This window comes from Elgaria multicarinata, chromosome 12 (genome assembly GCF_023053635.1).
Source record: "Elgaria multicarinata webbii isolate HBS135686 ecotype San Diego chromosome 12, rElgMul1.1.pri, whole genome shotgun sequence".
In the NCBI taxonomy this organism is placed as follows: Eukaryota; Metazoa; Chordata; class Lepidosauria; order Squamata; family Anguidae; genus Elgaria; species Elgaria multicarinata.
In genome coordinates this window covers 2,419,164-2,431,353 of record NC_086182.1, presented here as the reverse complement: position 1 = coordinate 2,431,353, position 12,190 = coordinate 2,419,164, and the positions used below count along the sequence as shown (strand labels likewise).

Sequence of the window (12,190 nt, the reverse complement as noted above, 5' to 3'; positions counted from 1 at the left end):
CAGCGCGCTCCACCCACGGCTTTTGCCTTCCAGCTCTTCGATCACATTGTCCACTGCATTTCCGACTTCCTGGAGTACATGGGGATGAAGGGGGTGTCGCTTCCTCTCGGATTCACCTTCTCTTTCCCCTGCCACCAGAAGAACCTGGACGAGGTAAGCTTCGGCCGGCTTCTCTCTCCTATTATTATTATTATTAGTATTAGTAGTAGTAGTAGTATTCCGTCTTTTGTCCAATACTGGGCCCCAAGGCGGTATTACAAAGTTTAAAACATACATTTTAAAACATAGGAAAAGAAATGTAAAAAAAAGAAAGTTTAAAATACACAACACCCCCAAAGGAGCCTGCCCCTTAAGCTCCCAGTCCCAAAAAGATATTGCAGCTGGGGGTGTGCGAGATGGTTCTGTGCTGGGAGCCTGAGTCTGCTAGGAGGCAGTTGGAAGGTTCTGCAGACTAGGCAAACCCCCAAGGCAGGACAACAGCAGCCGCTGACTGGCCCTTTGCTTTGTATGTATGTATGTATGTATTTATTTATTACACTTATATACCGCTCCCATAGCCAGGGCTCTCTGGGCGGTTTACAGAAATTCTAAAATTGAGGTAAAAACAAGTATACAAAATTTAAAACTCTAAAACATTGTAGGCTTCCTCTCCTGGCTGGATCAGATGGACACGATCCCAGGTAGCAGGAGCCCGCCTCTTAAGCTTTATCCCCCAACCTTCGGTCATTCCAGCCATCGCAAGCTGCAGAGTCCAAAATTGTTTGCAGTTCTTCCAGGGGAAATTGATCCAATGTCGTGGAAATCTGACACTGCTGCACAGTTTCACATTCAGTGGTGTTGGTAGTGCGTGATCCTGGATTGATGTCATCTTGCCATGTTAAATATATACTCAGGAACGACTTCTGTGAACTGGTTCATAAGAAGTAGTTGGTGGGGGCTGCAGCGGACTGGCTCCGAGTGTTTGTTTCCAGAGATAAAACTTCTTAGTTCAAGTGGGTGTCCTGAAGAGCATGCAGAAGCAGGAGTTGATCGTATCTCGGAGACATGAGGCACTTCTCCGTAACCCAGAACCAAAGTCTAGAAGGAGGGCCCCTTAGCTGAGCAGGAAGGCAGCACCAGAAGTGAGGTGTAGCCCCCATGGGGCGTAGGGCAAAGCAGTGGCGTCCGTGGAAAATGTCTTCCTGTATCCGTTCCTCCTCTGGAGAATGTCAGCTCTGTAATCACACGCACACACGCACAAGACCTTCAGAGCTGTGCCCCTGCGTTTGCAGGCAATGTTGGTATTTTCACCTTGGATGCTTATGCCTCTAAAGTTGTGGTTTGTGACTGAAGAATGTCTCCTGTTGGTTCTGAAATCCTGAGCCAAGAATCTGGGCCTGGGAAGCAACAAAAGACCCGTCAGCAATACGTCAGGCTTAAAGAAGGGTAGCAAAGCAGTTGGTACATTTTACTTCCACAGAAGGCACATAATTTTCCACCTGATTTTACTGAACACGGTGGGAAGTGGCCATGCTTAATCAAAATGCTTAGTTTTAAAACCATTAATTGACAAATTTGTCTCTACATTTTGTAAGCTACTTTGGTTATTTTTGAATAGAAAAATGGGATAAAAATGCCTAGGAAGAAATAGTGTCACTGAATTTGAGAAGTGTGTATTGAACTAGTTACGTGCAAATGACCAGCACAGTTGTTTTGAGAATAGCTGACCGAACCGGCCCAGGAGGCTTGGCTAAACCCAGAAAGGCTTCCTGCCATCCCAGCATTGTGGCCCTGGATCCTTTGTGGCATTGCAGAGATCCTGAGGCGCATCTCTTGAGTTGCCTGGTGTGGCGTCATCGACGCCTTTAGAAATATTAAACCCACAAGTGGCCACGTGGGACACAAATCTGCCTTTCTCCATAGCTGGCTTTTATTGTCTTTTTTCTTCCAATCTCATGTTTGCATCCCTTCTCTTTGTGTCGCCTTAAGGGCATCCTCCTGAAATGGACCAAAGGGTTCAGTGCTACCGGTTGTGAAGGAGAAGACGTGGTGGGCCTGCTGAAAGATGCCATCCACAGGAGAGAGGTGGGTCCCCGGCCAGGCACTTGGGGCTTCCTGTTCACCTGTCGAAAAGGAATACCTTACTGACAGCCCTGATGGATACAAAACCATAAAACGTAATTGTTGGGAGGGGGCGGAAGCAAGGATCCAATGACTGAGTTACTACGTTGTGATCAGAGGGCTGACAAAGGTATTCGGGGGGGGGGGGAATCACCTGACCAAGAAACCCAGGCCTCTGCCATGGGAATCACTTTTGCAAATTGGCGTCCATTTGGTTGAGTTGGTATGCTTGATCCAGGTTTCCAAGATTGTTTTCATGTTGGTGGGTCGTTACATCCCATCCCCCTCCCCCTTGCACTTGGAAAAGTCCTTGGCTCCCTTACGTATCTGAAGCCAACTTTTCCCCTGCTCCTCAGGAATTTGACCTGGATGTCGTTGCTCTAGTGAACGACACTGTGGGCACCATGATGACCTGTGGGTATGAAGACCCTCTTTGTGAAGTTGGGCTCATTGTTGGTAAGTTTTGAAGCTCAGTTGTTGTTTTTAAAAGTGTATCATTTGGCTTTGTGCATTCAACACTTAGAAACCTACCCTGTTTGGTGCCAAGATAATCCATATTTTCCACCAACCGCCCCCCCCCCCCCAACAAAACTGATGAACTCAGATTGTGCATAATGAATACAACCAAACTGCACATACCTTCTTACTTTTCTCCGTGTATCCACAATTGATTTTGGGGTGTGTGGGTGTGGGTGTGTGATGAGTTGCCGGGCAGACTGCTAAGGCCTGATTCTGTCCTCACCTTCTCAGCCCCACTCTGAGATTACACTGAGCATGGTCCAAATGATTTTGAGCTCATCTTCACAATCATTAGGACTCAGTACTTGCTTTTAATTTATTTTTAAAGCTGACTCTGAATTTTCTGCTTTGTTTGCATGGTGGGAAACTTAAGTTCTCTGGCAAGAGGCTGGGGCATGTGTGTGTTTTGAAAGCACAGGGCAGTAACCAGAAATGATAGGGGTGTGTGTGTGTGTGTGTGTGTGTCACAAACATCAATGCAAAACAACAAACATATAGTAATGTAATACGATATAAAATGTAATACAACCAAAAAATATGGGGTTCAGTCATGAAAATTTAGAAGCTCCAGTAGCTTTGCATTCATTGGCCAGACCACTGGAAGGCGGGAGCAGCTTTGCTTCTTACTGACCTGGTTTGCATGATTACTGTGGCTCAAATAAGCCACAGTGGTTTGTGCTGCATACCGGGCGGCCTTTTTGAATAGTCAAGCCGCAGTCACGGCTTGACGTGTCGTCTGAACCCAGTGGTGATGGGTTTTTTGCAAGTTATTCAACCCTTGCGTAACCATAAAACAGGTCATGAATTATGTGTGGGTTGATCAATCCTTGCAGAACTCATCCCTGCTGGGCTCGGAAGATGTGATTAGCGGTGGTCGTGCTTGAACACTGAAAATGGCTGCCGTCTACTGGCCTTAAATAAGCCGCAGTGGACGGTTTGATCGTGCAAACTGGCCCACTGAGACTCTTCTTTTTAGGTGAACGGTGCCTTTCGCTCACTCCCCCATTTCATGCTTGGCACTTCAGTAGTGGAAGTCTATTTTCTGTCCCGGGCCACTCAAAGAACAGGGCTCTTCCTTCAGTGTTTGAGGGTGATTTCCTTTGTGATTCCCCAGGAACAGGCAGCAACGCCTGCTACATGGAGGAGATGCAGAACGTGGAGCTGGTGGAAGGAGACCAGGGCAGGATGTGCATCAACATGGAGTGGGGCGCCTTCGGTGACAGCGGCTGCTTGGATGATTTCCGGACGGCCTTTGATGCTGCGGTGGATGAAAACTCTCTCAACCCTGGGAAGCAAAGGTGGGTGCTGGCGCTGAAGAAGGGTCCACGTCCCCCCATTCCCCATTCCTCCTCCTCCTCCCCCACCCCAGGTTTAACATGCACATCAAGGACACTCCCCAGCGCAGGCTGAATGTGAATGAGCATCTGGCCCCAAGGCTGTGGTCAGAGTTAAATCCTATCATAGGGATCCAGTTAGAGGCACTCCAAGTGCAGTTTCTCACCATGTTGATGCCTTCTGGGTTTCGGCCACCCTTCCTGGATCGAGGCAATCATCCGCGTGCAGTGGACTTTGCTCACAACACATGCACCCCGCCCCATTCTTGTGTCTCAGGTTCGAAAAAATGATCAGTGGGATGTATTTGGGCGAGATCGTCCGGACTATCCTGATTGACTTCACCAGGCGAGGGCTGCTGTTCCGCAGGCGGATCTCCGAACGGCTGAAGACGAGAGGAATCTTTGAGACAAAGTTCCTTTCTCAGATTGAAAGGTGAGGGTTGAACTGGGCAAGTAGGTTGGGGGAAGAGGCCACCCAGGGAGTCTTGCAGAACCTCCCTGTCGAAAGACCCAGGGACGGCCCCACCGCTAGGCAAAGCGAGGCAGTTGCTTCAGGTGGCAGAGGTTGGGAGGCAGCAGCCATGGGTTGGAGGAGGCAAGTGTGTGCCCCATCACCTGCCCTGAGCCTCCTAAGCTAGCCTGCTGCTTGGAGCTGCCGAGAAGGTAACTCTCTGCCCTCAGTGCTCAAGAAAGATTCGACGGGTGACCCAGTCGGCTTTTGAGCCGAGCATAGGAGAGGGTGCCGCCTTGTTCTTCACCTCAGGCAGCAAAATGTCTTGGGTGAGCTCTGTTTATGCGTGACACTTGAGCTCTTGTCCCAGCAGACCCGCATTGGCCACAGTGCACGTGGGGGTGGCCAGACCCTCATTCTAGAGCTGCCTGGTCAGGCCTGTTGTGGTGGCTAAAGGTGGCCCACGTGGGCTGAGAATCAAGCCCTCAGCCCTGGTCAGGCATCAGCCTGAATGTGCGAGAGCTAAAGTCGTGCAGGGGCTGAGGCTGCGCATGACGACCCACCCCCAACGCCCTCATGCCTGCCAGCCCCCATGCCCCCTGTGTCCCTGACCTTGCTGGGTTGAGTGGCATGGTCTGAAGGGGGGGAGGCTATCCAGGGTTGCCAGGACATGAGTGGAGTTCTGTATGCATTCAGGGACCCTGATAATGGAACAAGGCTGGGGAGTGGTGCACGTGGGGGCCTTGGGGGGCGGGAGCCAGCAGGCATGGCTGCCCCCCCCCCCCCGGGCAGACTGCATTCCATTCATACTCTCCAGATGTTCTTCCTGCTTTCCACAGCTGGTTGCTGCCTCCTGGCGGCCAGTAAGCTCCTTGTTCTGCTGTGGGATGTTTCCCTTACCAGTGGGTGAACCCCCCGACCCCACCCCCGGTACTTCCAGACCGGGAGAGCTCCCAGCGCTCCCTTATTGTCGCTTTCCCATTTCGTGTTGCCTCTGGGATTGCAGCTGAGCTAGCGCTCTCTCTCCACGCAATTCTGCTCTGTTCTCTCTACACGGGGGCTTGAGTCTCCTCTCCTTCCTTCTGCCAACATGAGACCCTAAAACCAACTTGCGCAGTGACTTCCCCTCTGGCTGTGCATCACCTGAGCTTTAAAAAGAAGAAAGAAGTTCAGATCCTGCCGGTTGTAAGAAACTGCAGTTCCTTCTCTTAATTAAACACACACACATATGTCAAAAATATCATTAATTGTGGGGCAGTCAGATTAGCAGCCCTGGAAAGAGGAAGTAATTCAGGTAGAGACAAGCAGGATGAGCCTTTAAAAAGGAAGGGAAAACGGGGAGAAGGCTCGTCATCCACCTGAATAGTTCCCAGTGGAGCAGGGACCGGGGTGCCTCCCCCCCCCCGCCCAGAATTCCCTGCGCCCTCTGCGTTTAGCTGCAAGTCTCAGATTAGCTGGGCGGGAAATGTATTTCCCCAGCAACAACGTATCCTTCCCTGTTGTAATGCAAAGCCCTTAGGGTCTTGGGGCTGTTTTGGATGAGCAATGAAGATCCACCAGCTTTACAAAATCCCTGCTGATGATGGAGGTGGAAATTCCTGGTTTGCTGATATGATAGGAACGAGGCCCAGCTATTCCAGAAGAAACACCTTGCCTGGAAGAGGCTCTGGCGATCTCACTTTGGGCAGAACTAATCCTGGAACAGTAGAGCTGGAAGGGGCCTATGAGGCCATCAAGTCCAACCCCTGCTCAGTGCAGGAATCCACTGTAAAGCATCCCTGACAAATGGTTGTCCAGCTGCCTCTTGAAGGCCTCTAGGGTGGGAGAGCCCACAACCTCCCTAGGTCACTGGTTCCATTGTCGTACTGCTCTAACAGTCAGGAAGTTCTTCCTGATGTCTAGCTGGCATCTGGCTTCCAGTAACTTGAGCCCATTATTCTGTGTCCTGCATTTTGGGATGATGAAGAAGTGATCCTGGCCCTCCTCTGTGTAACAAGCTTTCAAGTACTTGAAAAGTGCTATTATGTGATATCCTGAATTTCCGGTGACGACAGAATCATAGAATAGTAGAGTTGGAAGGGGGCCTATGAGGCCATCGACTCCAACCCCCCGCTCAGTGCAGGAATCCACCTTAAAGCATCCCTGACAGATGGTTGTCCAGCTGCCTCTTGAAGGCCTTCAGTGTGGGAGAGCCCACCACCTCCCTAGGTCATTGGTTCCATTGTCGTATTGCTGTAACAGTCAGGAAGTTTTTCCTGATGTCCAGCCGGAATCTGGCTGCCTGTAACTTCAGCCCATTTTTCCATGTTCTGAACTCGCAGAGGTTTGAGAAGAGATGTGACTCTTGTGCAGCCATGGAGTCGCTGCTTCTCTTTTTGGAAACCTCATAACTTCAGAGCTGAATTTCTTTCTCCGGGCCAGACTTGGGAGTATGCAAATGCCTGCTTTTTCGAACACCAAAGCCCAGCTGCTTCCGTACGCCAGTCCTAGCCTAGGCTGCGCCAGGAGAAGCTCCCTTGCTTTGCCCCTTCTACCCTTTGTGATTTCTGCACAATGCTTCCTCACTTCTGTTGGCCGGAGAAGGGGGTAGCCCTTGTCCCTCCAGTGGCGTCAGCCTCTTGGAGGCCCTGGCCACCTTGCGCCCATTCTGGGACTCCCCCCCCCCCCCCTGAGCCTGTGTGCTTCCTCCCGCCCTTACAGCGACCGCCTAGCCCTGCTTCAGGTGCGCTCCATCCTGCAGCACCTCGGCCTGGACAGCACCTGTGACGACAGCATCATAGTGAAGGAGGTGTGCACGGTGATTGCCCGGCGTGCGGCCCAGCTTTGCGGGGCAGGGATAGCGGCTGTGGTGGATAAAATCCGAGAGAACCGTGGGCTGGACTCCCTCAAGCTCACCGTCGGTGTGGACGGGACCCTCTACAAGCTCCATCCTCAGTAAGTCCCTCTGCCTAGGCCAGATGTTGCTTAATGTGGCTCCACCTTGCCCCGGGGCAGGGGCGGTTTGAGGACTTCACTGCTTCTTCTCCGGAGAGGTGTTTTGGGGGGTGGTCGGAGGAGCATAGATGCACTTTGTTTGGGGTACAGAAGTTTTATGTCTCCTGTGTTGCCACAGAACCACGGCTGTATGTAAACTTTGTCTTTTTGCAAAACGATTCCTGCCCCAAAGTAGCCAAAACTTTTCCACAAGAACATGAGAAGAGCCACGCTGCATCAGACCACGGGTCCATCTAGTCCAGCATTCTCTTCCCACAGCACCAACCAGCTGCCCACAGGAAACCCTCAAACAGGACCTGAGTGCAACAGCACCTTCCTGCCCATGTTCCCCAGCACCTGATGTTCATGGGCGTTCTGCCTCTAATACACGAGCTCCTGATAGTCTTCGCCATGTTTTTTTTCTAATTCTCCTTTTAAAGCTATCCAATTTGGTGGCCATCGCTACAAGTTGTGGTAGTGAATTCCTATGTGAAGAATTAACTATGTGAAGAGTGACTTCCTTTTGTCTGTCCTGAATCTCCCACCCATCAGTGACATGGGATGACCCAGTTGGGTTTTAGTATCATGAGAGAGGGAGGAAAATGTCTCCCTCTCCACATTCCCCACACCATGCATAATTTTACATGCCCCTACCATGTCCCCCCCAACCTTTGTTTCAAGCTAAGGAAAGGAAAGGAACCTCTCGTGCAAGCACTGAGTCATTACTGACTCTTGGAGGGACACCAGCTTTCGCTGACGTTTTCTTGGCAGGCCTTATAGCGGGGTGGTTTGCCGTTGCCTTCCCCGGTCATTATTACCTTTCTCCCAGCTAACTGGGTACTCATTTTACCGACATCGGGAGGATGGAAGGCTGAGTCGACCCGAGCCGGCTGCCTGAAACCAGCTTCTGCTGGGATCGAACTCAGACCGTGGGGAGAGTTTCAGCTGCAGAAACTGCTGCTTAACCGCTCTGCGCCACACGAGGCTCTTAAGTTCTAGAAGCTTGTGTCAAAACCAAATGGCTCCGTCTCTCAATAGTCTCAGGATGGGGAATGTTTCAGAGCAGTTTCTGTGTTTGCAGCGAGTGATTGTGGAACACATGGCGTCGCACGAAACACCGTGCAAGTGTCCTTTTCAGTTCATTATGTTTTTGGGTAGTAAAATGCAGGAAAAAAAGCAAAGTGTTTTTGCATCCCATCCTTATTCCCTGCTTGCAAATCGTTTGCATTTTATTTAGAATTGTTCACGTTTTGTTATTACCGTATTTCTTCGATTCTAAGACGCCATTGATTCTAAGGCGCACCCCATTTTTAGAGATGTTAATTTGGGGGGAAAAGGGCATCTTAGAATCAAAGAAATACGGTAGTTTGTTTCCTGTCAAAAGCTGCCTGAATTTCCTGTCTGTGTCTGCCCTCCATCCCGGAGTTTTGTTTCTGCTGCAAAGCAAAACCCCACCGCCCTCCCTGCACAAACGCAGGACGAAGCCAGAGCCCTTCTGCCACCCTCCTGCTTCCTCCCCGCTGAGCCCAGGGTCGCGGCAGGAAGGAGCTGCAGGGGCTGCGGGCAGGAGGGGGCCGGCCGAGGGGCAGCCTGAAAGGTTCGGGGGTCCTGAGCACAAAGGGGGAGATGAACCCCAAAAGGCCTCCAGCCGCTCTCCGCTGCATCCAGGGCAGGAAACGCCAGAGTTTGGTTTCGCGCCTAAGAAGGGAGGGAGGAGGGGCGGGGAAGACGCGAATGGCTCCGTTTCCTTTATTGACTCGGAGTGACTTCTGCGCTGCCTCAGACAAAAGGTCCTCCGAAGTGCCGCCACCCCCCCCAAACCCTCATATAGGGGGGCGGATTCAGTCGTTAACCCTCGTTGGAGCTCCGAGGTTAAAGCAGCAGCAGGTTTCCAGGAAGGAAAAGCAACGCCCCTGCAGAGGAACTTAACCACCAGGCCTAAATAGCTTGGGATAGCCTTCTCCTCAGAGGATTTATCAAACCCGCTTTTGAGCCATCCAAATCAGTGACGGGACGTACTAAAACAAAGGACAATACCGTATTTCTTCGATTCTAAGACGCAGTCCATTTTTAGAGCTGTTAATTTAGGGGGAAAAGTGCGTCTTAGAATCGAAGAAATACGGCATTGTCAAGGCGAAAAATGGAAAATAGAAAGAAACCTTTAAGCAGCTGAAGAGACAAAGGAATAAAAGACAGGTGAAGAGAAGAATGGGGGGGCAAGTGGGGGCCCAGGGGGGGGGCAGAGCCCCCGATGGGACTGCTTCTCACCTCTCTTGCTTTGTCTGCAGCTTCTCCACCGTCATGGCTGAAACAGTGAAGCAGCTTTCTCCGAAATGTGAAGTGACCTTCCTCCAGTCTGAAGATGGCAGCGGCAAAGGTGCGGCCCTCATCACCGCCGTGGCTTGCCGAATCCGAGAGGCTGGCCAGCACTAAAGGACAGGTGCCCAAGATGCCCCAGCCCTGGACCTGCCCCCGCCCCTCTTGGCCACCACCGGTGGACGCCTCGCCTCCCGTTTTCTCCAAAGACGCCACCGCTGAGACCCACGGGGCTGCGGCTCCTGTACCCACAGCATTCCTCCAACTCTTCTGCCGCATGCTGTGTGCAGACATATCGCGTCAGTGAAGCTTAACGTTCTGTTTTCAGCGCTCCCGTCCCTCTGGTTCAAAGCCGATCTCTCTTAGGCGCTCAGTGTCAGATGTAGCCCACCCCCAGCCTAGCCCGGGTCTTCCGTAGAAATGGTGAACAATTAATACGCTGCTACGCTGTCACTGTCTATGTCCAAACCTTAGTATTAGCACAAACAGAAAAATACAAACTCTTTGAAGTCTGGGCAGGAAAATCAAGGCGGTGGTACTTGCATGAAAAGGCCTGGCATCTCCTTTTTAAAAATAGCACCGGGGCGGAGGGGTGGGTGGGGCGGGTGTCATTTCAGGATTGGCATGTTTTCAGAAGGAGGCCCAGGGGAGTGGGGGCAGCCTTCCTGTTAAGTTAAGCACGTGCCTGGGAATAGTTGGGGCTCGGGATGGTCCCGTCTTCCAGCTTGTCCCTCCCCCCTTTCACTTTAGGTGTCTCTTACAGCTTTGTTGATGTAAGGCTGCCGGCACGTCTGCCTGGCAGCTAACGTTGCGTTGCCCCTGGTTCTTGCTGCTTCTGTAAATACTCCCAAGGATTTTCTCTTCCCTTTTCCATAAAAGTTTGCAACACACTGTTTTGATCATGTTTGAGGGATAACTTATTTTTTTGTATGTGAAATTGCACTTCCACCTTACCTGACCTCACAACCAACATTTTTTTGCAAATTGTGTCTATTTTCTTATATAGTCTTGGAAAAGAAAAAACAAGGATTCTGTATATATAAAATTGTTAATATTTGCGTGTGGGTGAAGAATGTTTCAGAAAATGACACTTTTGCAACATGAAAATGTTAGAGTGGGGAACAGAGGTTGAAAACAGGACAAAAGTTTCCAAGGAGAAATAATCATCTCTGGACTGATATCTGAAAATGTGAAAGCCAAGGCTAAAACTGGCTAATGGATGCCACTAAGTTCTCATCACCACCACTATTGGAATTTGCCACATTACTCCTCCCCCCCAACCCCCCCCCCACTGCTGCTCCACAAGCTCCCCCCCCACACACACTTTTCCCTGGCAAACGTGCCAAGGCTGTTGCACTGAATGAAAGCTCTGCTTGGTCCGTCCCCTGACCCTAATCAACAATGAAAGCCTTCTTAACATCCATGGAACAGGGTCAGTCCCTAATATATATTACATTAACAACATTTCTGAATTTTGTTTCCACTGCAAAATAACCAGTTTCTGTACGGATATTCCTCCTCTACCTCCAACTCTGTTTCACTCTTGTTGATGTCCATTTTAGTTTAAATTTCTAGTTTTTGCAGGATCAAAGTTTGGACCTAGTTCTCTTCTCAACCTCTAGTTCTTCAAAAAATGATGGATAAACATAATCTCTAAGCATGTTAAGGGTTCGCAGCAAAACGGGAATCAAAACACGTTGGTTGGCCGTTGATTGTAGCTTCTTCTAACTTCATTTTAAACGTGTTCTTTTTTTCAATCTTTCTGGAATGACATCTTTAAAGGCCATTGCGAGCCGTTCACTTTGGCTTCTAATTGCTCACAAATCTGTTTTGGCATTACCATGAAGAGGAAACAGATGATGATTTTTCCTAATGGAAAATCGCTGCTATGGGGTGAAACTGTTGCTGCCAAGTAACATGTTTCTATTAAAATGAACAAATATTTTTGTTATCTATTTAACTCAAGACAGTGAGTGGCTGCCTGTGATAAATCCTTAGCTAGACTGTCAGTTTAAAGAGAGAATTTCCCCTCTATTTTTTTATCTGTATATATATTTATATGGCTTGAAATAACTGAAGAACAAAGAGTGTCTCCAGTAATGAGACAGAGATTCAAATTTAAAGCAGATTAGTTTTTCCTCTCCTTTTAACATTTTCAGTGTTTGCATATTTTATAAAAGCTTCCAAGTTGCAATAAGGGTGAATTTTCTGAAAATATTGTGTACTGAAGTAGCAAAGTGGGAATCTGATCTTGTGATGAACATTAAGATGAATTCAAATATTTTTTTAAAGGGAAAAAATGACTAATCCAATACCAAATGGGTCTGGAAATAAGAGAACCTGCCTGTCGAAATGACTGAAACATCGGCTTTGATTAACTGTATAACAAAGGAAGCAATGAGAGTGTATATTTTTTAAAACTTGAATACAAGAGGTTGCTAAGAGAGTACTTCCTCTGGAAATGTACTGCATTTCACGAATAGCAAACTAGTGAATG

General features: G+C 49.5%; 1 protein-coding gene across 1 annotated transcript in view; it reads left to right on the top strand.

The window, feature by feature from the left end:
• The window catches only part of LOC134407519 (hexokinase-2-like), a 45,699-nt gene extending 35,511 nt beyond the window's left edge, over positions 1–10,188 (top strand). Inside the window, exons 12-18 of the mRNA XM_063139364.1 lie at positions 34–153; positions 1,969–2,064; positions 2,457–2,556; positions 3,734–3,917; positions 4,231–4,386; positions 7,105–7,338; positions 9,666–10,188. Coding sequence (XP_062995434.1) covers positions 34–153; positions 1,969–2,064; positions 2,457–2,556; positions 3,734–3,917; positions 4,231–4,386; positions 7,105–7,338; positions 9,666–9,810 — 1,035 coding nt within the window. The 3' untranslated portion in view covers positions 9,811–10,188. The remainder of the gene's footprint in view (positions 1–33; positions 154–1,968; positions 2,065–2,456; positions 2,557–3,733; positions 3,918–4,230; positions 4,387–7,104; positions 7,339–9,665) is intronic.
• Positions 10,189–12,190: the final 2,002 nt, after the last annotated feature.